The sequence below is a fragment of the Pituophis catenifer genome, unplaced genomic scaffold, assembly GCF_029215685.1.
Source record: "Pituophis catenifer annectens isolate HBS135680 unplaced genomic scaffold, rPitCat1.0.hap2 SCAF_2, whole genome shotgun sequence".
NCBI classification, from domain to species: Eukaryota; Metazoa; Chordata; class Lepidosauria; order Squamata; family Colubridae; genus Pituophis; species Pituophis catenifer.
The window spans coordinates 231,770,579-231,794,846 of NW_027256882.1; the positions used below are offsets into that span (position 1 = coordinate 231,770,579).

Sequence of the window (24,268 nt, forward strand, 5' to 3'; positions counted from 1 at the left end):
TATTGTTTGAACATGTCACTGGACTATTGCACTGTTAATCCATACAGCAGCATGTCTAATTATCATTACAAAGTGTCTGAGGGAACTATAAAGACCAGCAGGGCATCTTCTCACAAGCAATTAACATAAACTAGTAAATGAATAATTTGAATCTCTCATAGTACTCGCACATGAATAAAAATCAGAAGGAGGAGGACTTGTTTCAAGTTCTTTTGCCCACTACAGAAGCAATAGGATGGAAATACAAGTGATATGTCTTCAGCATTATAAAATTAATGTATATGACAAGCAAAATGTCTGGTGCATGATGCCCATAAATATAAAGTGATTTATCTACTTGTTTTCATATATTAGCAGATTATTTTCCCATGAGGTTAAACTTTCTATGAATGTGACAGGTATACTAAATTCTAGCAAACCTAAAGATTGTCTGATATCCTTTCTCATTTTTTTGTATAATGTCAAGAGGAACAGTTTAGATAACTATTTTTATTTGTATTTAAAAGAACTTGTCATGTAATTTTGGGACATAACTATGACATTAGTATTACTATAGTATATTAATTGGGATGATACAGATGATATAGTTAAGCAAAAGCAGAAATAAACATTTCTTAAACTTTTCACTCAATCATTTTCTCCACTTATAAATGTGAACAAAATAATTTTACTTTTATAACATGCTACGGTTATTTATTTATTTATTTTTGGTAAATGTAGATATTCAGATTATCCAATTACTCAGATACCAAGAAAGTCTGTTAATCCCTACAAAATGTATCAGTCCTAATCAGTTTGGTTTCTTTTTTCTAACCTGTAACATACCCACTCCAAATATTAATTTACAATCCAGAAACATTCCATATATAAAATATAGGTCTATAATATATAACAGGGATGTCAAACATTGGCAACTTAAAGACTTGTGGAGTTCAATTCCCAGAATTCTCCATGGCTGGCTGGGGAATTCTGGGAATTGAAGTCCATAAGTCTTTAAGTTGCCAAGGGTGGATATTCCCAATATATAGGATAAAGCAATAAATTAAGCTTTTAACAATGCTACCAGTTTAAAAATGCATAGGTGCCAAGAAAATAAATACTTAAAATGTAGCCATTAATTATCAAAGATATTATTACATATTAAAAATTAAAACATCAAAACTGCCAAAAGCAATAAAAAAGGAAAGCTGGTTATACACACTGTAGGAGGTAGACCTGGAAGGCCACGTACCCCGATGATGGCATTCAGCTCAGCCATGGTCACTTGTTTGGCACGTTCCACTGCTTGAGCCACTTGTTGTTGATGCTGGAAGGACAAATAAATGTCTATTAACAGAACAACCGCTATTTCAGATTTAAGCAGGAGAAAAAGGCATTTTTTTAAATTTAAATTTAAAGTAGGTATATTTCAAACTAGCAAACCAAGACGCAACTTCCTTTCACCATACATAAACACATAGCTTTAACTATTGTTTATTTGCAAGTTAACCTTCTTCCAAAGCTGATATGTAAGGCTTCTGTTGAGTATACTGTGCTAAACCATACTATTGGCTGATGTTGGTCACCTCAACCCTTGCCTTAACACTATCTCATTGGGGAGTCATCATTCAAGGTACCCCTGGGTGCCAATTGTAAGCTAGGAAAGTGTGTGTGACAAAGCATTAGGGCAGTATATCTGGCCTATTCGTGTTGTGTTAATAAGCATTCCGCCAATGTCGTGGTATCAACTTAGTCACCAGGTTCTCCCATACACAATACAATTTGCATCTGTGCCAGTAACCGGGTTTTCCTACTCCCCAAAATTCACTTCTATGTTTTACAGTGTCTCATGGCACAATCCTACAGAAGTTGCTACATAAATGCTAATAAATGTTTGTCAAGAAATTTAACACAGATTACAACTCAGGCCTCTTAGACTTTTGTTAGACTTCTGCTTTCTTAGACTTTAATGTTTCAAATGAAACGTAAAAGGGCTTTAAGAATTTCAACCAATTCTTAGATGTTTTTTGGGTTTGCAAATGCCACTCAAAAAGTTTAGTCTGCTATTAAACACTATCATTTTTATTTACAGAGGATTTAACAAATGGCTAGACTAGCAGCTGCTAAGCTAATGCTAGCATTAAAAAAAATCTTGATAATCTTTTTAGACTGCCTCCTCCTGTGTTGGAAAGAATAATTTTGTGGTTGAGCTATTTCACCAGTTATACAGTTGGTGTATCTCATCTCATCTGCTAGACCAAATTAACAGGGGGCCTGCATACTTCAGCTACAACAGATGTTCCTCATTCTTCTGAATTTTGATAAAATTAACATTTTAAGAACTAATTTGCAAACAAAGATGCAACATAATTTCACTTTAAACAGCTGAACATTTGTACTTACTTCTTGAGACAAAAATGGGATGACTTGTGCACAGATTGTATTCAATCTCTTGGCAATTTCAGTCTATAGAGAAAAGTAAATATTTGGATTAAAACACACACATTATATTTTAGTTTACAAGTTCATGTGAAAGACAAATGTTATAAAAATGTGAAGTACCCCAATATTACATCAAATATCTAGAATATGTAATTAAACGGAAAGAAGAACATCTGCTACAGCTCCACATATATTTAAACAAATATATTACTACTACATTGTCATTAACAAATAAATCATCAATTCAAGCCCAGCATGAGATTGATAAATCTATTATTCCTCCCCCTTTTTTATTATTTGAAGTCTTCCGAGTGCTGAAAAAGGAGAAATAAGTCACAAGTAGATATTCTCACAAACTGATGTCCAAGTAGGTACTTTATAACAATCTATGCTTAGTATCTTGTGATATTTATGGCAGAGATGCAGGATATCTGATAAGGGCATCCTGCATCCCTGCCATAAATGAAACATCTGTTAAGTGAATTTTGCCCTATTTACGATCTTCTTGCCAGAGTTGTTAAATGAATCACTGCAGTTGTTAAGCTAGTAACATGGTTGTTAAGTAAAACTGGTTTCCCCAGTGACTTTGCTTGTCAGAAGATTGCAAAAGGTGTCCACATGGCCCTTGGACGTTGCAACCATCATAAATATGAAACAGTTGCCAAGTATCCAAATTTTGATTGTGTAATCATGGGGATGCGGCAACAGTTGTTCTAAGTGTAAGAAACAGTCATAAGTCACTTTTTCTAGTGCTATTGTAACTTTGAATGGTCACTAAACGAACTGGAGAATATCTGTATTTGTCAATACTGCACTATATATGATTGTAAGGCACTGACACAAAGTCTTTCATTCAATCCATCTGTGAGCTACAAAGATCGACACTCAAGTTTAATTTATGCTATCCTTTCAGTTTTTTGAGTAAGAACTCAATCTTTGAAATGTTCCACAACTAGTAATGAGAGCTTCAGATATTAAATGAAGATAAGCTTGCAGCAGTAAAAAAAAGGCCTAAGAAATACTCATGAGGCCAGAATCCAACCTTTAAAAAGAGGGGTGGGGGATGAATAGCCCCAAACCAGTCAATCAATCAAAAATATAAGCTATAAGATATGCTTTAGGAATATGCAATATAGATGACATTAAATCTCTGAAATGCCTGACACAGCCCCTCAGGTTCATGTAATATTCATTAATTCTGAACTGTCGTAGCTAGCTTGACACAGCTTATCGTTAGATTTCTGATCTGAAAATACAGAGGACAGTTAAAAACAATGTGGGATGAAAGAAACCATCCCTTGCAGACAGCAGATACATCAACACTAATTGCCCGTATTCTCTTTGCTCACCACCAAAGCAGATTTGCAGGGCTGGTGCCTGGCGTGAAAGCCCCTCAAGTACCCTTAATTGTTTATGTTCTTAATATAAGGCCTCTTGAATGCATTCATTTTTAATAGCAGGCTTGAGTGTGGGGCCTATCAAAGAGCACAACAGCAACCCCAGTCATTAGTCCTTTGCTATGGCAATGATGACCTTTTGATTTATTTGTAAATGACAAGCTTGCTGGGGCTCCAGACTCAATCAGTGCCCTCCTTTCTAAAGCATCATAAACATGATGGGGGAAAGATAAAGTTGAGACTGAAATTGTTTGCATTCTGTGGGAGGTATGTGTATTTTTTTTTTTACTAACTTAAAGTGTTTTGATCTGAAGCACAGTCAGCTTCAAGTGTTGTTATTTGTCATTTTGTCAACATTTCACACTGAACTGAGTGATTAAGGGGGGAAAAGGCAGGTGCTTGAACAGTTTCAAAAATGCCTGCTTCAAATTCTGTAAATGTTTGATCAGAGATTTTCTTTTCTTTCTCTTCTTTCTACAGAAGCAACACATATTTAACCTAGATTAAAATGTATACTCGAGCTTTTTCTCCCCAGAAGAATTTAATACATTGTTTCTTAATACAGCAGTTTCCATGGGTCATTTTTTCCCCATTAAAAGTGAATTCTCATTCAAAATTTAAAAGCAACAATAAAATTAAGGAATTTCCTTGTACAAACTGGAAGCTTAGATAAATAATCACCCTATTGAGAGCCTGTGTACCAAAAATCATAAAGCACCATGACCTAGAGCAGGAAATGTTTGCTCAGTCTATTAGCACAGAAAGTTAACAAGTTTCCAAACTTATCCTTGAGTGATGCCTTTGTTAGAATGACCAAAAAAAGGCGTGAATGCTTCTGAGTTCTCCATTAGCAAAAATGTAATAAAATAGATGGAACTGGGAAATAGCAAAAATAAATAAATAAATAAATCGCAAATTAGGCCAATTTTTTCCAAGCATAAGGACTGTAGTGTTAAGAATGAAATATTTTACACAATAACTGTCACTGTGTCATCTAGTTTCTGGCCTAACAAGTGGCAGTTGATAAGAAATCAGCAAAAAGGAAGAATAAGCTTGTCCTTTTGCTTAGGCTCCTATATTGCAGAACGTTGGTCTAATTTTATCTCCAAGTAGTTAAAAAATAAGTTTGAAACCAGTACTTCTTTATCTTCCCGATGTTGTCTCAAGTTTTTGTTGTTGTTGTTAAGCCAGGGGTGGGGTGGGGTGGATCCTTCCAAGGTTGGTAAAATGAGGACCCAGATTGTTGGGGGCAATATGCTGACTCTGTAAACAGCTTAGAGAGAGTTGGAAAGCACTGCGAAGCAGTAACTAAGTCTACATGTTATTGCTATAAGTATTCTCCCAGATTTCTATACAGGAATATTGAAAACTCCATTCTATGTTAAAAGAGTTGGATTTAGTCTATTTAGAACTGGAAAGTTGCAAGGACTTCAATTGTCTTAAGTAATTACTGCAACTGGGATTACCACTCTAGTATTCACTCCAAATCTCTTTACTGTGGCATATTAATAAAAACAATAAATCCCGGATGAAATATATGAACCGATATTTTCCTATTTGCTTGTAACCTCCCATTTTTACTTATCTGAATTTTATTTTCCTGTCAGTCACCAAACTGTCCTTGTAAGTTTAACAACTGTAGATTCTATTTGATAAAAAGGTGTAGCTGTGTTTCAGCCCAGAAAAATGCCAGACCTTTTCAGAGGTTATCCATGATGTGATTAAAATAATATTTTGGGGCAGGAGAAAAGGAGTAAGTGCTTCCCACAATTCAAATACAAATTAGAGATGTATAAAAAGCTAGATGTCTTAGAAAATGCAATTTCATCGTGTTAATTAAACAGGATATCACTGAAAGCTTTTACTTTCAGCTACTTTTTTGTGAGAAGCAATGCTTTGTTATCTGAAAGGCAATCCAGTTTCCTGACTTCAAAAGGCACCATCCTCATTGTTCTTTGTTAGATGGGAAAAATTAAACTAAATATTCTATTCAAATCCTCAAAAATTCATCTCACCAATTAGTTCTTATAGAAGAAATCCTTATGTGGAAGTAGTCTGTAATATTAATTTTTAATGCATCTCAGAATAAATTAAAAATCTTTCTTCATTGCATAATTACAAATGACATCTGTAATTTCACTAAATTAAAGATGTATAGAGTTCCTGGGAGTTAGGTGACAAATACATTTAAAAGCAATTATTTTTATTATGATGTATAACATCTATCATCCTCTTCTCTTACTTCCTACTGAACAATAAAACAAATATTTCATGCTTTTGTTTCTCCATATTCTGAAAAAAATATATTTGGCTATCCGGTGCACAAATAATTAACAAATTCATACACTACTGCTAAATTAGGTTCTGTTATATACAGAAGAGTTATCTGTAAATATTTGATAGTTTTCAACACCTTTGGCAAAAGCTGCTTGCAGAACAGCTATCAAGGAGGTGGGACTATACCCTCACTGTTGAGACAAACAAGACAGATGTTCCCACGTGCCTCCTACTGACAATGATGCTGTTCAAAGAATCCACATGAAGTTAGTCAGCCAGAAATGTCATTCCAAAACATTATCTCACTCTGTGCACAGAGGGCAGTTCCCACAGGAAAGGAATATATATCTCCCGCTGTCAAGAACTATCTTCCACCATCTCCAAGTGGCAGCAAATTGAGGAAACAAGAACACACACACACACACACACACACACACACACACACACACACACACACACACAAATAAGGGACAGGGTGAAAGGAAAGACATGTAAACTTTGTTACACCTACCGAAATGACACCTTTCGCAGAAAAATAATGAATCTCATGAAAATTCAATGCAGCTCTAATATGTCCACTGTTAGAACGTGTACTTGGTTCAATCTGACAGCATCTTTTTTATGATTAATGTAACTCTTAAGGTCCTCTTAAACTGAAGTGGTTCCTGTAGCTATTTGGATTATAGAGCCCTGAAAAATCCTGACAGCCTTGTGATATGCTTGTCATTATCATGCCATTTCCAGAAAAGCCAATCTAGAAGTCGCATGAACTGTGTATCCTAGACATGAAACCCCAGTGGAAAACTCAGTCTGCCTTGGATTAAAATCAACAGCAGCACTCCCACGTTTTTTAATTGTTTGCCACTTTGGGTATCATATGGGTAGAAAAGCAGGCTCTAATCATGAAACAAAACATGCATTTTCCATCATCCCCCCCCCCCGTTATTTTTATGCAAATAGCAGAATTTGCATAATAATAACCTTGGCTGTTTTGAGATGCATAGTTTTGAATGTTCCAGTTGCTCATAGCACCGTAATTGGACTGTTGTTTTGTGGCTGCTTTTTTTTCATCCAGCATAGCCAATACTACAGCAGGGACCAGTTGTATCTTTGCTGCTATTGCTTTAGATTGAATAAGGTGATGTGGGAGTGGAGTGTTGAGTGGAGAAAAGCAATTAAACACATGGTCAGACAGGAGAAAACTGCTTGTAGCTGCTTGACTGCCTAGTAAATTATTGCTTTTTTTTTTCCCCTCATGCTAGGGAGAAGTTAAAAATTCAAGTGGGTGGTTGTATGAGTTCTCCAAGTGTTGTGCTTGTTCTGCTTCTGTTTTTTTTAAAACAAGCAAGTAATGTAAAACATCACGCACATTTTGTGCACTCACTACTTTGCTTCACATAAAAGTGTTGCTTATGATGTTGAGGTTGTATAAATCTAGCTTACTAATGCAAGGTGGGTTTGGTTAGTTGGTTGATTGAATTATATATATATAAGAATATATAAATATATAGTGTATATATTCTCGCATCTTACAATAATGTTCTTGTATTTTAATTTTTTAACCCTTTATTATTTTTATAGCTCAAGGGGCCACACATAGCAACTCTGTGAGCTGGGTTGGGCTGAGAGACAATGATTAGCCCAAAGTCACCCAGTAGGCTGTCATGCTGAAAGCAAGACTAGAACTCAAGTCGCCTGGTTTCTAGCCTGGTGCATTAACCACTAGACCAAAATGGCTAATAATATTCACACAATTAATCAATATCAGCAGGCCTTTTTTCCACATTGTGCAGGCAAAAATTTGTGGAAGGAACAACGAAGTTGATTTTCATCGCTCTTTGGCAGACAACAAGCATGTAGACGGTATAAAAATAAGTAACAAGTGCCTAAAGAAAAATTGAGATAATTTAAGGCACATCGGAATTCTTTTTCCCTTCCCTTCAATCATGTCCAATTCTTGGAGAATGCCTGGAGAAGTTCCTGCAATTTTCTTGGCAAGGTTTTTCTGAAGTGGTTTGCCATTGCCTTCTTCCTAAGGCTGAGACAGAATGACAAACCAAGGTCACCCAGCTGCATTTTGCCTAAAGTGGGATTGGAACTCAGTCTCCCCGTTTCCAACATTAACAAGCACCATGTACCCCATGCAGCTGGAGTAAAAGAACAAGGCAGCAATAGCTGGCCTCGAGTAGTAATGGTTTCTTATTGTGGAATATTCAACACTTTGAATGACTTTGTTCCAATGGAAGAGCAGACGACTTGTAATATTTCAACACAACATTACAATGGACATTCTAGAAACAAAATACATTTTGTACTGAGCAACCCTAGGCTGAATACATTCTTATACAATATGCTGCACTGTTTGAGTGAATTTTTGCATGGTATGGGAACTGTGAAAAAGCAACCACAAAGAGGAAAACACAAATCTTATCTACATTACTTCTATTTCCTGTATCGTTCAAATTCAAAGCAAACCTAGACAATTTTAAGTCTTTTTTTCTGACTATCAGAGCAATAGAATTTCAACCATAGACACAATTGTAATCTATTCTGGCCCTATTATTGTTCTTATATTATTTATGATGAGCAATTATTAGCTCTCATTTATTATATACATTGGCCAAAACAAACTATTGGACTTAGCTAGTTATCCAGCTATTACTCACTGTGGACTTAAGACATCCTTATTTAAAAATCACCCTACAACCTAGACAACCAAATAAATAACATGCTTTATCCTCTAGAAATCTATGCATTATAATTTTGAAATATGTCATAAAGGACATTAAAAAAAAAATCCATAGAAAGCCATTTGCCAAAATAAGGGAAGAAAAACTATTATGGAAAAATTAAATGTTGCAAACATGAGAAAGGAAATATTTAAGCATTAGTAGTAAGAATTAAAATACAAACTTCTGCCAAATTCATTTACTATCAGTATTTTTTTAAAACTTTTTTTTTAACAAAAAAGCATGTTAACTACTCCTCAAGGTTCTGGGGCAGGGGGAAAAAAAACCTTTCAAAAGGACAGTATGATCACCTAACTGAAACTGAAACTATATATTTAGCTTTTCCACAAAACAAGCAACCAACTATGTTCAAATCCCTGCATTGGTGCTATAGAGATTTCAACAAAATAGTGCTGAAAACTCTATCTGAATGAGCAAAATGTTCTTGCCATTTATATACAGTGTAACAGTAATCCACCAGGGAATAAAGGTCAAGGCTGCCCTTTTGGTCATTACCGAATCATTTGAGATGATCTGTGGTAAGGAAAATCGAAGGCTGCGAGAATGCTGCAAATGGCTTGACCTCAGTCCAATTTTTGTCTCCATCTGTCTAACCCATATAAGGATGAAAGCTTTTTACAGGGTTCTTTTTAAATCTATGTTGTAAGGCACGAATCAGTTTGATATAGCGTTAATAAGGGGGAAAGTAGGCTTCTCTGACTCAAAAACACATTTAGATTGTTATTTATCACTTGAAGTACGTCCTTCTCTCAGAAGTTACTTTCCTTACATCTGTAAATTGTTAACAAAATGGCTTAGAGATACCTTCACTTTGCCAGGGAGGGCAGAAAGCATCCAATTTGCAGCCTTCCACAAGAGTGACTTGCAGGACAAAAGAGTCTTCCACAAAGACAGTAAGTGAAACTGACAGTGGAAGTTATTTTGTGCAGCATACCTTCTTTTTTAAAAGGTTTCATTTGCTCAGGGAAAAAAAAATGGGTCTTCAAGATAACCTGAAAAAGCCAACATAACAAAAAGTCCAAAGGATATAATCAAGGTTATAATGGCCATCATAACTTGCTTGCCTTTAAAGAGCTGTATGAAAAGTTGTCACACATTTAAAATCAAAATGTTAAATAGTCAGACATATGAAGTCGCTGCAATTTCAATTATTTAAGTCCTCGGTTTACAACCATTCATTTAGTGACCATTCAACGTTACAACTGCACTGGAAAAGGTGACATGATCATTTTTCACATTTACGACTGTTGCAATATAAGCCTAGTCATGTGATCAAAATTTGGACGTTTGGCAAGTGGCTCATATTTATTACGGTTGCAGTGTCCCAAGGTCATGTGATCACCTTTTGTGACCTTCTGACAAGCAAAGTCAATGGGAAAGCACGATTTACTTAGCAAGATTCACTAACTTCCCAACTGCAGCAACCTTGTTACTAACTTCATAACTGTGGCAAGAAAGGTCATAAAATAGGGCAAAACTCATACTTAACAACTGTCTTGCTTAGCATCAGAAATTTTGGTCTCATTTGTGGCCATAAATCAAGGACTATCTGTACAACTTTTGCTGCATTCAGCTATCTCACAATAGCGTGCATTATTAAACACCATATTTTTAAAGCTAATGTGCTGGCTAGGATGATGGAAACTGAAATCCTTCACCTCTGGAAGGTGCCAGTTGGTAAAAAAGGCTGTTTTCTTATTTTGGCCATGACAGCAACGTATTAAGAGGCTCTGTGCCATATCTGGAGGATTAAGCCCCCACAGTATATCAATGTCAAGCAACAGCATGTCAAACTAAGATTCAATTCAGGTAAGTGCCATTGCCAAATGTTCTTGTTCCCAGACGTGCTTTAAGATTATTTTTATTGCTTAAAATTTAATTTGTTCCAACTCACATCTCCATGACAACACCGGCTAGCCCTGCAAATCATTTGGGTAATTGGATACCTTATCTCTCTATTGCTCTCAAATCGAATGATTCTGCTAGAATTGTAACAGCCAATCATGTTTACAGGCCTCCTGAGTAATAGACTTAGAAAAGTAGCCACATTCATCTCCTATTTACAGCCATATTAACCATTACACAAAGAAGTCGTGAAGGTGGCCTCCCAGTATATTTCAAGTTATCAGTGTTGTCACCATTAATATTGCAATCAACAGAAAGAGTTGTGAAGCCATAATCAAACAGATTAAATTCAGATTGATAAAGAGGCATGTGCGTGCGTACACATAAACTAGATGAGCTTTGATCAATGACTGTCTACAAATATTAGTAAAACAGTGCATCACTTCAGTTCTAGCAACCTTATATCCAATAGAACCGGGCATGCACTTTAAAAATGATTGCTATGTTATCATTCTACAATATATCATGCCTCCATGTTTAAAAAAAAATCAAATATGCATACGATACAGATCTTGATATATCAGAAACAAAACCTACATGTTTTGGGCAGCAACAATGCAAGTGGGTACTAAATTCAAAAGGCTGTCCACGTCTTTCTAAGTATTCATATTTTTTATTCGCAAGAAGTTGACATGTAATTTGACTGAAGCAGATTTCATTCTCTTAACCGGTTAGTGGATAAGACTGTTAACATTTTTACTAAATACCATAGTTCTGCACATTCTGTTATCAGAACAGCTTCACTGATTCAGTGAATCAAGTCAAGTCACATATAAATACATGCCAATGCCTTCCAAATCCTTAAAGTAAGAGCAACATGGGATTTTTTTGGGGAGGGGGGGTTGATCATATACATTTCTCTATTATAAACAACTGCATATATGCTGGCTTGTCTTTTCTTGAAAAAAGCATAGGAAATAATTAAGAGAACAATTTTCTCTATTCTTAACACATGGTACATAGTATCTTTTCTAGTCTTTTACTAAGCAACTTTAACATTCATTTATATGAGATATTGCTACTGATGTTAAAGACAACTACAATGGGTTTTCTATCCAGATCCATTCTATGAGTTCATCTATTTCAAAATGTTATGTATATAATTAAAAGTACTAAAAGATACCCTTCAGTTGAGCTCAACTTAATTCTATGGGCAAATACATGGAAGTATATTGAAATGGATTGCTACGGCTATCTTCTGGAGTGTGGGTATATATCTGTGTCTATGTATGTTTTTGTCTGTGTATAAGGTAAAGGTAAAGGTTCCCCTCGCACATATGTGCTAGTTGTTCCTGACTCTATGGGGCAGTGCTCATCTCCGTTTCAAAGCCGGAGCTGTCTGAAGACGTCTCCATGGTCATGTGGCTGGCGTGACTAAATGCTAAAGGTGCATGGAACGCTGTTACCTTCCCACCAAAGGTGGTCCCTATTTTTCTACTTGCATTTTTTACGTGCTTTCGAACTGCTAAGTTGGCAGAAGCTGGGACAAGTAATGGGAGCTCATTCCGTTACGCGGCACTAGGGTTCGAACCGCTGAACTGCCAACCTTTCGATCGACAAGCTCTGCATCTTAGCCACTGAGCCACCGCGTCCCTGTATATATGTGTGTGTGTGTGTGTGTGTATGCAGCTTTACAAGAATTTTTAATGGAAAAAAAACCCTAAATTGCTAAGTATTTTACTCTACTGATATCATTCTTGAAAGTAGGCCAATACATAAACTTTTGCATAAACAAATATCCACTATTGTTTCATGCAAAGTCTGATTACATATTTAAATATAAAATATTTTATCGCCCATTTTTAGAGAAGAATGTGTGAACTGCACACACACAGACACCCGGCGTAAAGGTGCAGCACTTGAGATTAATAAAAGCAGCATGAGGCTACTATCTCTTTGACTTTGATTGCACATCCACTTAAGAAGGAAATGGTTAAATGGTAAACTCACCTCACAGAGTACCAGACACAACTTCTGTCTCTTCCCATTAACAGCAAGGGCAGAGTTGCTTGCAAGTTATCACTGTGGTTTGAAAACCAGTTAAGTGGGGAATCCAAATTTAGAATGACACTACATGAAGTATACTATAGTTTAAACCTGAACTGATGGACCACAACCATGGGTACTTGCTGTGGTTTTCAATTAAGTCAATTGTAATATTAGTTATAACGGTTAGAATATCAAAATGGAATAAATCATCGCCATCGCCTTGTTATGGACATTCATTTCCTACATGTGTAAACACGTTTGAAAACCACAAAGGTGATTTGCAGGTCATCTTACTTTGGCTGTACAAAAGGGATAGCGATCGTTCTATACTGAATTCTAATAAAGCACATTTATTGCCTCATTTTATGGCTAAACATGAACCATATCTTTTATGCTGTAAGAGGTCATATTAAATATAGATCTGTGAAAGTATCTTAAGTATCTTTATCAAGTGTTAAATAGAAACTCGATTAATTTAGTTTTGAGTAAATACATATAGGACAAAGTTGCAAGGGAGGGAGGGAGCAGTATCATGTGCACTTTTGGTTTGTTTGTGTGGGTTTTCGTGGCAAAGTGAAAATTAATTTGTTAATTTAGACTACCTCTATTTAATCTAAGCAGAATAATCCAAAGAATTCCATGTAGTAGATTGGGGATGGACTTCATATCTGTTTAGGCTTAGCATCCTAGCCAGACAGCAAACAAAATCCTTTTTGCTCTGTTCCTCCAGAAAATGGAAAACTACCCTTTTGTTTTCATTCAGTAATCCACAAAAGCTTTTCAAATGGCTCAAAACAGAAGTTGCAGCAGTTTGTTCTTTAAATCAATTCTCTTCTTAACTATCCACTAGATGTTCCAGCACAGAGAAAGAACAGTCCTTCTCCCTTCTAATTCAAAAATCCATACTGCCATTGCCCTTGCAAACTGCTAAACAAGCAGTATTGGCAATTCACTTGTGTTCAGTAATATATTTACTGCAAATCCCAATGGCTTGTCTCTTAATGCAGTTTTTTTCCTATTGTGTATGTTCTTGTCAATACACTGACTGGTCACCTTATTCCATAAGCTACTCTGACTACTTGTTTACACAAGATATCAAAAGACCGAAAACAAGGCAGGGGACTTTCCTTGATTTTCTGTCCAACAATTTATGTCACCAGTCCAAAAGCAGCATGCTACACAAGAGATCAGGCACCTCCTAACTGGAATCACTTTTAATCAGCTTAATTTGGGAGCTATTCTGATTAACCTGGATAAAATTAAGATAATTATGCTATAGCCATGCTGACTAGCATATAATAACTATGTTCCAAACTGTGGTTTCAAGAAGCATATCCAACTACAACAATTTCCTCTTTTCAAACAAAGATGTGTTTCGTTTCATTTAGTTTATTTGAAATTTTGTAAGGAGTACTGATGGAAATCTCTGCTATGAATATATAAAAGCTTCAAATGCCGGTGACAAATTAATAGTGTAAAGGATTGTCTTATTGTGGTCTTATAGGCTAAAAATTATACAAAATACTATGAAGAATTAAATATCTAAAAGGCAGGAATTTAAGATAAAAATGTGAAGAAAAATTAGAACTGAAGGAGTAGGTTTGTATTTTTCCAACACTAGGCTTCTCTGACCTTTGGGGTGTGGGACAATGACAAAATTCATTAGTGCTCAAATATGTTCACCTAATATCTTGATGACAGAAAATCAAGATACCGAGAAAGTCAGAAAGCAATAAGTGAAATACAAGCAGCCAAGCAAAAGGAAATCTATTTTTAAAAAGCCAATCTTTTGCTGAGATGGTAATTCTGGGTTTGAGAATATATTGCATCACAATTCAGAAAGATACCTTGATTTATGCTACTCCACACGAAACCATTTCCATGCATTAAAAAGGTAATACTTAAAATTCTATGCGCCTGACATTAACTTGCTATAAAGAAGTTATTAGTTTCACAAATTCATCTGAGTTCCCATTTGCAATCTAAATTAATGAAGCCACATTAAAAAGTTCATGGAGGAAGACTAGTCCAATATCATGATCACTCCTATTCAAAGAACTGTGCGAAATCAAGAAAATCTCTGAATTGTCTGAAGCTATCTACTACCTACGATGTCACGAGCAACCATCAGGAGATACGGCTGTTGAACACAGACAGCTTTGTGAGTGGCTCCTTCAAAGAAAAGACTGGCACTGTTAGCACTATGCTCCATTTTTGAAGTTGTAATTATTTGGAAGCGAGAAGGCAGCAAGCCAAACAGAAAACCTCAGCAGGGCAAAGTAACAAGCTTGCCTGAAGGCAGGTCAGAGAGATCATAGCTGTCCCCTCAGAGGAGACAAAGGCCCACCTGTCACTTTTAGAATGGCAGGAACTCAAACACTGTAGTAGTTTATATAGTCTGTCTGTGGGCTCAGCAGTGATCAATCTTCATTTGGCTGACTGCCACTGAACTAAGGCTAACCTTACCCCTAAACAATTGGGGTTTTAACACACAAGAAGGTTTACTTTCTGGTTTACTCTGAAGGCCATCAGACAGGAATGATGAGAATGACACAGAGAAAACATTTCCCATGCAGCTACTAATATCCAAGAAACCCTGTATCTTGGCAGCAAATTTACCACAGTAATCATTGCTAACCCTAACTGCCATAATGAGTAAGTATTTTTAAAAATGAAACTCATAACCTTTAAGCAATTCCCTAGAAAGATCTGTATCAGCCCTAGACTGACTAACAGCATAGTTTTTGAAATGCAATTAGAGAAACAAAAGGAAGAAAGTACTATGATAAGCTAGCAAAAGGCTTAAAATCATATATACATAAGCAAAATATGCAATCTAAACTTGCTACAATTGTTTGTCAGATCAAGGATTAATCTTACTACTGGTTAAATTAAAGCAATGCTTCATTTCCTGCACTACCCCAGGTTCTCTATTTTTGTCCTTAAAAAAAAAAAAAAGATGACTCCAGGGATCCCACAAATTACAGTAAAGAATTCCCAGGACAAACCCATTGATGAGGAGGGTAGAGGTTGTTTTTTTTTTCCTACTCCCTTAGTCTTACCAAAGCAAAGATAACCTTGCAAGGCACTCAACTCTTGATGGCTATATCCACACAGTACTTTTGGAAAATAACAGAAGTGGTTTGCAAGTGGAATGCATTTTTAAAAAATAAGTGCTTTCAGAGCTTAGTTGTTTGCTTGCAGATGGTTTGTTGCCCAAGTAGTTAGTATTTTCAAGTGTTAGAAGGAAGTGGGGAAACCACACTCTTCTAGCACTAAATATGTTACCTAGTCAGGTAAGGAAACATCTGCAAGCAAATAAGCAATGATACAACCATCAATAACATGATGCTCAGAGAGCATCAAGGACTTCATAGTTCAACCCTGAACAATAGATATTCTCTTCTATTGTTTTATTTTAACTTCCCAATCTATTCAAAAAGATTTGGAATTACAGCATTCTCTCATCCAAGAACTAACTAGGGCTGACCCCTTTTTAGGGTGAGATCAGATAAAGGTAGTTACATGCTGACACCTGTTCCAGCACATTTGTTTCATGCCCTAAATAATCCATTCCAAAAGATTGAAGAGGAACTTTTCCACATAAGAGTTACTACAAGGGAAGATCAGTGAAATTTGCTCTCCTCCTTGGTGGATTCTACAAACAGAATTTCTACTGTATCAAAGGCCAAAGAAAATTGTGCACATTAGTCAACCCAATAAATAATTGTGATAAGTAGAAAGTACTGATTTACAGGTAGCAGCTTTTTGTCTGAGATGTTATGCTGGTCCTTAGCTCATTGCTCTAACAGGTCTAAATGCAAAGAATTTTTTTTTTAAATCGCAATGTTTCTGGAAATCCTGCTAATGTGGATATCTAGCTCATTTTATTCCCCCAGCAATCCTTTGAGGGAGGTGACACGACAGACAATGATTGATCCAAAGCTATCCAGTAACTCTGAGGTTGAGTGGGGTCTTGCCCAGACTGTTACACTAGATAAATGCAAATAACTAATGGTATATTGAATAAAGAATGAAATAAAATATGAGTAGAGAATCATCGTAATTTTACAAAAGATGGCCAGAATCCGAAACATAATTTCCTGGATGCCATCCACTTTGCTTAAAGGCAAAAGACATGCAAAGAGGGAATAGAAAGAGCTTGCCTACATCAAATTATGTTCCTACCAAGCAGGTAGAAGCCTGTTCAACCAATGTTGATTTTCACTTTTGGAAAATACTGCCAACATAAAATAACAGCCATGGAAATAAGGGCAAAATAATCCCATAGATTAACATGACTTTTTTCTTGTTATTATTTTGCCATGCTACTGCAATTTCCTTTGCTAAAGTTTGGAGTGAAGGGGTCATAGATCTCTGAAAGCATCTTTCCACATTTATAACATTAGATGCATGCATCTATGACATTACAATTGATGAAAAAAAATTCCCATCACTACATTTTGTATTTAAAAAAAGTCAGTTATGATGACTTTTATGTCTCCTGATGGTGCCTTGCTAAGCATTTGGTTATAAGCCATAAAACAGGAATAATTTCAGCCTGTCAGGAGTCTAGCTAATGCCCAGTTTCCCCCTAGAGAGAATTCCTGTCAAATGTAATGAGAGCTCTGAAGACCCTCTCTACAACATAATGAGCACTTAGGCCAGGCTGGTGATCAGCCAGCAAAAAGCATCAATTGGAGCCTAGCTACTCCCTGGGGGATACACATCAACAGTTTTAATAAGAATTATGATTACTCTCCAGCAAATGCCTAAGAACATACTGTTCATGTTTAAATCATGAAATTCTCACATACACACATGCTTTTTTCCAAGATGAATTCATTTTCTTTCTTCAACAACATTGTTAAGATAGAGAAATAGTTAACTGTGTCGTACATGAAAAGTATATGGTAAAATCATTGCTACTTCTGTTGTACACCATATAAAAAATAGCAAATTTCTACCAAATATAAATATTATTTTGGCAATTTCCTTTTACAGAAATAATATAGACAATGCTTATTGTATCTGAAAATGTTATTTATAAATTTCATATTCAGACTAAATAAAATTTGGTACACGAATGCACAGACTAAAATAACACTCTCAGTTCCAAAGCTCTTTCAGTTTTGTTTGTTTAATCTTTAAATAAATCCAGTTCTCAACTTCAGTTTCCAATTTACACATTTGGTTTGCTGTTAAAGAAGAAATTTTTAAAGCTAGTCACAATGTTGGACAAAAGTATGACCAATTAAGCTCATAAAAACCTGTGATCTGGAACAGGCTATTAGTAAGTTTTAAGCAAATGGCAACCTACACATTTTCAGGGGAGGGGGAATGGAAAACATCAGTTTTTAGTGCAATGTAATAGTACTATTTTCAAAGCAAATAGAGAAAATTATGAAAGGAAAAATGGGAATTCTTAATACCCAAATTTCAACAATTTAGTTAAGGCTTGAAAGCTGCCATTAATTTATGCAACCAAATGTTTAATATGTAAATGTCAAATGCACTACCTATACATCTAAAAAGCATCTACTTTTGAGGGAATCTGTAATTCTGGATTACCAAAGGTTCTTGCATCTGATGGATTTTACACATACTCCCCCCAAATCAAAGAGCTCAGAATTACAAAAGCAGAATTCAGCATTCAAGCACACTTGCTTAATGGGAGCCTTTGAATACACTGAAGATGTGAAACCTGAACGAATCAATTTCTTCACTTTGCCTTAGCTGGTCAGCCATGCTCCTTAATTTAATGAAACAAGAGTTTCAGATGAAATAGCACATATACATCAAGAAAGAATTGTATTGTTGCACTTTGAAATGTATCCAACTGTGCAACTTCATCTAATGATAATTTTTTTTAAGAGGCCATCGATTTCTGAAAGACTTATTGTACCAGCATCTTGATGAAAAAGTGGATGTCAGCATATCTACAGAATATTTACACCCTGCCATTAATGCTTTCTTTGGCAGACAATAACTACTCAATTGAAGGTCCTTTGGGCTGAGCAATCATTTAGCTTTCTTTCTCTTATGAGGTCCTTAGTGCCTTGTTCCAGTTCAATACTCTTTTTATTCACCATTATAGTAGCCATAAGTGTGAATTTTATGGGAACTTGCAAACTCAGTCATAAGGAATGCTTTCCAAGTCACTAATCTTTTCATGCTTTTTAAATGGCTTGGATTTGAGCAACCATCAACATATGCTGCCTAGACATAAAATACTGGTTAGGCAAATTCAAGGAGGTGTCGACCCCAAATTTTCTTCATGAAAACTATTTCCTTGAAAATATTTAATTTTAAGCATCTCTCATATATAATAGCAAAGGCCAAGATAGTATTTATAAAACTAAATGGAAATTTATAGGGAAATTTTCTCTATAATTCTCCAACCTTTTAGATATTCATGTAATGTAATTTTGTACTAACACAGCATTCAATAACAATTTCTTACCTGTTTGTGCATTTCAATATTTAATCCGTATGACATTTCATAATACTGTGAACAAAGCAGAGAAAAGTTTATTTAAAACAGAGATAACACACAAAACAGTGGTTCTATCATGCCCAGAATTTTCATTTTCTCTTGTTCCAAACAAGCAGAAGTAAACCAATATATTAAAACTGTGGTAAAGCTGATTTTAATGAACAACAGTAAATGTCCTAAAATATATTTAGCAATGGAGCAAGCTGCTAAGGGAGATCCTGAGTCTTTTACTGGAGGAAGTTAAACAGAAGCTACCAGTTGTTAGGGATACTATGCCCTTACCAGGGGTCTAGATTAGACTATTTTTCATGTTTTCTTCCAACTCTGATTTTACATTTTACTAAAGCACATAAACAAGATTGTACTTACCATAACGTAGTGCCTTTGCATTTCTGTCTTTTCACTTGCAAGCTTCTCACATTCCAACTTAAGGCTACAAAGATAAAGGTATGTATTTGTTTTAAATATATGAATTTAAGATATGATTTTTATTTACATATTGTTTGTTGTTTTGTTCTGGGGTCTCAAAGTAGAAATACAGAGATGTTTAGCAACCCACTTTAATAGATGACAACATTTGAATATGCAGAGGAGATCAAACAGATGAAAGTGTTCCTATGTAATATAGAAATAATTTAATATAGTGGGAAAATATTTTTAAAGAGGTACTAAAAAGGAATTCCAGCATTCCTTTGAAAGATTCAGAAAATACATTTCTATAAAAATCCATATGAATTATTAGCAAATACTTCAGTTTGCATTTTCCCAAAACCAATTTTTCAAATATAACCAAACTAAATAGCTTTTGCCCATCGTGTAAACTACTTGGTGATAATGCAGCACTGTAATTTATAGTAGTTTACATAAACTTTTAATTAGACCCAAACATAATTTATAGCTTTCAGTTGAAGTAAAATAACTTAAATCAAGCTACCAAGCTTCAAATTCATTTACAAATTATTTCCAATGGAAATTTACTTCTAGGATTGGGATTTTAATTCTATTAACTAAAAATAAAAGCCTGAAGGTCATCAAGCCAAATCCTTTAGATAATTAAAGCCTTTCAGTTTTACTGCTATGATTAAAGGGTATTTGTAGGTGTGTACCATAATTCCTGTTCTCTCTCACACTATTGTAAAAACTTTACTGTTTGAATACTACTTATTTGAACAGGCTTGATCTTTGCAGTTAAGACTGTGTACACAGTGTGCTTGAGCTATATAACAGCTGAGCTCAGTTTTATATATGTATGTTTGTTTGTTCAAACCAAACCAAGATAATATACTAACCGTCTGGCCCTGGAACATGTTTACTTTAAAGATGTGTTCCTTAGATTTTTATTAGACATGCATTTTACTCACATGTACGTACAAGTTAATGTTTCAGTAAATAACCCTAACTTGATTTCTTGTTTGCAAATTGTGCTTTTGAAAACTTTGCTGAACTTTTATGCATGCTATCTTGGGAATATTTTTCACTGAACTAAATAAAACATAATTCTAAGTAGACCACACACACAGGATCAAACAATGGCCAAAATAAGCATGCAAACACTTTATTTTGTAAAAATGTTTCACTTAGCATGCTCTATTCTCTCAGGAGCTGTGGGTACACAGTTAAATAAGGGTTTTTTATTTTTATTTTTTTTCATTGGCATGCTGGAATATGAAGACAGGAACCCTGGTTGACCAAATGTCAACTCAGTCTCTTAAAACTTTCCAGAGCAAATATTGACAGTTCCTGTAAAGCTCTGAAAGCACATAGGAAGATGGAGGTAGCAAGAGAGCAGCTCATACACCTAAACTGTATTAACCTAACACAAATAAAAACAATAGCCAGATCCACCAGCCTGCTTGCACACTCACCTTCAGTGAGTGAGTGACAGACTTTTCACTGCCTCCTCACGCCACCACCTGGGCATAACTACTAAGTACATTTGGAAGAAGCAAAACACACCCTATATATACTAAGGAGCACATTATGGAGCCTTGAAAATCTCATCCCAGAAGAAACCTCCTTTCCCCAAGTGCAATTGGGGGTGGGGGTGGGGGAAAGGCGATGCCTTTCTAAGCTGACCAGAGCCATTCTCACCTGTGATACTGAGCTTGGAGAAACTGGAACTCCTCTTTGATTCGGTCTAGAGACTCCGGGATTGTAAATTTGAAGGGCTGTCCTGCAGCTTGGTGTGGCGTCTGAAGAGGAAGGAAGGAAAGAAAGGAGGAAGGGGGCACAGGAAGAAAAGGAAGGGGGGGTTGTGAGGAAACTGTTGAGACGGTAGACGAAGTTGCAGCCGCCGCTACCGAGGGAACAATGCCACCTGGCTCAGAAAGAGCACGTGGCAAGGGCAAAGGCAGAATCCCCCCCCCACCACCGAAACCGCCTTTGTAGGGATGCCCCATCCAGAACTCGCTGCTATATTCTTCATTTAAAAAGCACCGCCACGCCACTGGCGGGCAAGAGAGCGCTCCCTCCAACGTCCTCTTCCTTCCAGGAAATGGCAGCAGCGGTGTCTCGCATTCGGGCTTTGAGGGGAAAGTACCCGCCGCTCTTCGACTTTACAGGCTGGGTCCTGAACCGGGGAAAGGGAAGCGAAGCGGCCCCCGCCAGGGCTACGAGTAAACAAAAGGGGAAGCCGCACGCGCCGCCGCTCCCCCCTCCTCCTCCCCGCCCGCCGGTCGCCTCCCCCCCCCCCCCAAAAAAAAAAAAAAAAGCCAAGCGAGGCTTTTCAAACCAACCCCGGCCAGGCCAGCTGACGAGGCAGAAGTTTCCCAGGCCTTTCCTCGCCCGCCCACACACACCGCTTCCCCAAAAAAAGCTGTTTTCGGCCCTCCAAGAGTTCGCAGAGGGCCAACTGAAGGAGCCAATTACACTTTCGGACTTCCTGCGTTTAGCCAAGAACCCCGCGCGTTACTTTTTTGCCCGGGAAAAGGGGACCGGGGGGGGGGTTGACGGGGGGGTGGGGTAGGGTGGAAGAGGTGAGGAAGCTTACGGGAAGGCCACTTACGGGATGCCGGCTCTGAGGAAACATGGCTCTGGCCGCCGCTTTCCTCCTTCGCAGGTCTCGCCTCGCCTCGACCCCCTGAACTTTAGATTCCGCGGAAGCTCCAGAGCAAACGCCAGGTGGGAGGAAAGCGGGGAAGGGCGCTTACTCCGCTTCTTGGCTCAGCTGCAAGCTCATCCTCCCCCCACCCCCACCCCCACGCGGCTTCCCTCCAGCCCCAGCCCAGCCGCTTCCTTTGTTGTTAGCTCGAGAGAGCGAGGAAAGGAAAAGTCACCGGGGATCTGCCCGAGCAAGCGCAAGAGATGGCCAGTCCGGGATGGGTCCTTCCTCGCCGCGCCGTTGTTGTTGTTGTCGCCGCTCCTTGGGCTTCCTGGAGGGGGGGGTTTCTTTTATTTTCTTTCTTTTTTTTCTTCCAGGAAATAACAACCTTCCTTTCCTCGGCCGCCAAACGCACTTAGTAAAGACCCAACAAACAAAACAACCAACCAACCACCCAAAAGATCGGTGGCTTTGGAGTCGATCGGAGGAGAAAATCCAAACAAGTCAAAGGGGCTCTTTTCCGACGATCGGGGTGCGGGGCTAGAGCCGAGGAGCGTCCCTGCGAAAGGCCGCGCTCTCCTCGCCTCGGGAGAACAATTCAGGCCAGATCGGGTGGAAGGAAATCGAGGGAGAGGGAGGGTTACGAGACAGGAGCCGGACTGAAGAAAGAGTCCTGAGAGTTACACGGAAAAAACACCCCACCCCCCCCCACACTTCAGCCGCTCTTCTCCCTCCTGGTACCCACTCTTCCCACCGCAGTCGGTCTCCCAAATCAAGAGCCGCTTCTCCCTCGGAGTCGTGCCGAGGCTGTCTTCTTAGGCCCGGCAGCGCCTCGACCAGGATCCCCGCGTTAGAATCCCGAAACGAAACCCCCCATTTGGAGCAGAAGCATCCCGGGCGGACTTCTCGCGGCGGCCTCTGGTTTCCCTTCCGCTGCTTTTCTTTCTCTCTTGCTCAACCCCGGGCCAAAGTTCTTCTTTGCAAGATCCCTCGAGGAACCATCCAGGCGGGGGTGGGGAGAAGGCGAGACCTTCTCCTCCCCCCTCCCCAAAATTATCGCAACGATTTTTCTTCCATGGAGACAAAACCGGCACGTAATAAGAAAACTCCGCAGGACACACAGCCCAGCTCGGCGGCGGCGGCGGCGGCAGGATCTCAATAAACGGGACACAATGTATCCGCCCGCGCTGGTTACATTAACACGCGGTTTCACACTCCTCGAGCTAACCAGCCTCTTGGCTCCGCCCCGAGCGAGAGGGAGGAGGGCGTAGGGCCAATCATCTGCTTAGGAACCAACGTGGGGCAATGACATCAGACCAATGGCAGGCGACTCTGGTAAGCGTCACCTCCCCTTCTGCCTCCCTCCCCCTTTCCTAGGAAGCCTTTCTAGTTGAGCTGCAGGACCCCTCTGAGCGAGCCAATGGGAGGCAGCGGAACGTTCAGGCAGGCAGGGAGAATAGGAAGGTCGGGGAGAAGGAGAGTGGAGAGGCTGGGCTGTCAATCAAAGTAACGTGGGGTAGAATATGCGAGTGAGCAAGAGAGAGAGAGAGAGAAAGAACTGCTAGGCTCTCTCTCTCCCTCTCCGTCTTGCTCTCTCTCTCTCATATTCTTCTTTTACGTTGCCCCACTCTCTCCAGAAATCTGTGAAAATAACGCGGAGAGATAAATAATGCATCCCTCATTCAGGACAAGCAGTACCTACAGTTAGATGGATGCTTCCCTGTTTAAGCTAATGGAGGGATCGAGGGGCATTGGTGTCGCCTTGGAGGATGAAGTGTTCACAGCGATCTGTATCAAAAGTTTCCTCGGAACAAGCCGCCTTGTAGTGCTTCCGGAAATGCAGCCTCTTCTCACAACACTTTTCTCTTTAATTTTGTCAGATCGGGGAAAGTGTAGGCTGAAGTGCCCCAGGTAGCCACAAAGACTTAAGAAGCACGCTGGTATCTATCCATAGATTTAAATATATTCAGCAAATATCACAGACGTGAAGTGG

At 38.1% G+C, this 24,268-nt stretch overlaps 1 protein-coding gene across 4 annotated transcripts in view; it reads right to left on the bottom strand.

The window, feature by feature from the left end:
* Positions 1-22,408, bottom strand: part of LOC139313199 (transducin-like enhancer protein 1) — a 72,749-nt gene extending 50,341 nt beyond the window's left edge. For 2 of the 4 annotated variants that reach the window (XM_070938654.1, XM_070938652.1), the window contains exons 1-6: positions 22,240-22,408; positions 21,327-21,427; positions 19,605-19,668; positions 19,203-19,247; positions 2,383-2,445; positions 1,232-1,306 (exon numbers count right to left, since the gene is read on the bottom strand). In XM_070938654.1, coding sequence (XP_070794755.1) covers positions 1,232-1,306; positions 2,383-2,445; positions 19,203-19,247; positions 19,605-19,668; positions 21,327-21,427; positions 22,240-22,263 — 372 coding nt within the window. In that variant the 5' untranslated portion in view covers positions 22,264-22,408. Of the gene's footprint in view, positions 1-1,201; positions 1,307-2,382; positions 2,446-19,202; positions 19,248-19,604; positions 19,669-21,326; positions 21,428-22,239 lie in introns of all 4 variants that reach the window. The other 2 variants (XM_070938653.1, XM_070938655.1) reach the window with 1 other exon arrangement.
* Between the last annotated feature and the right edge of the window lie 1,860 nt (positions 22,409-24,268).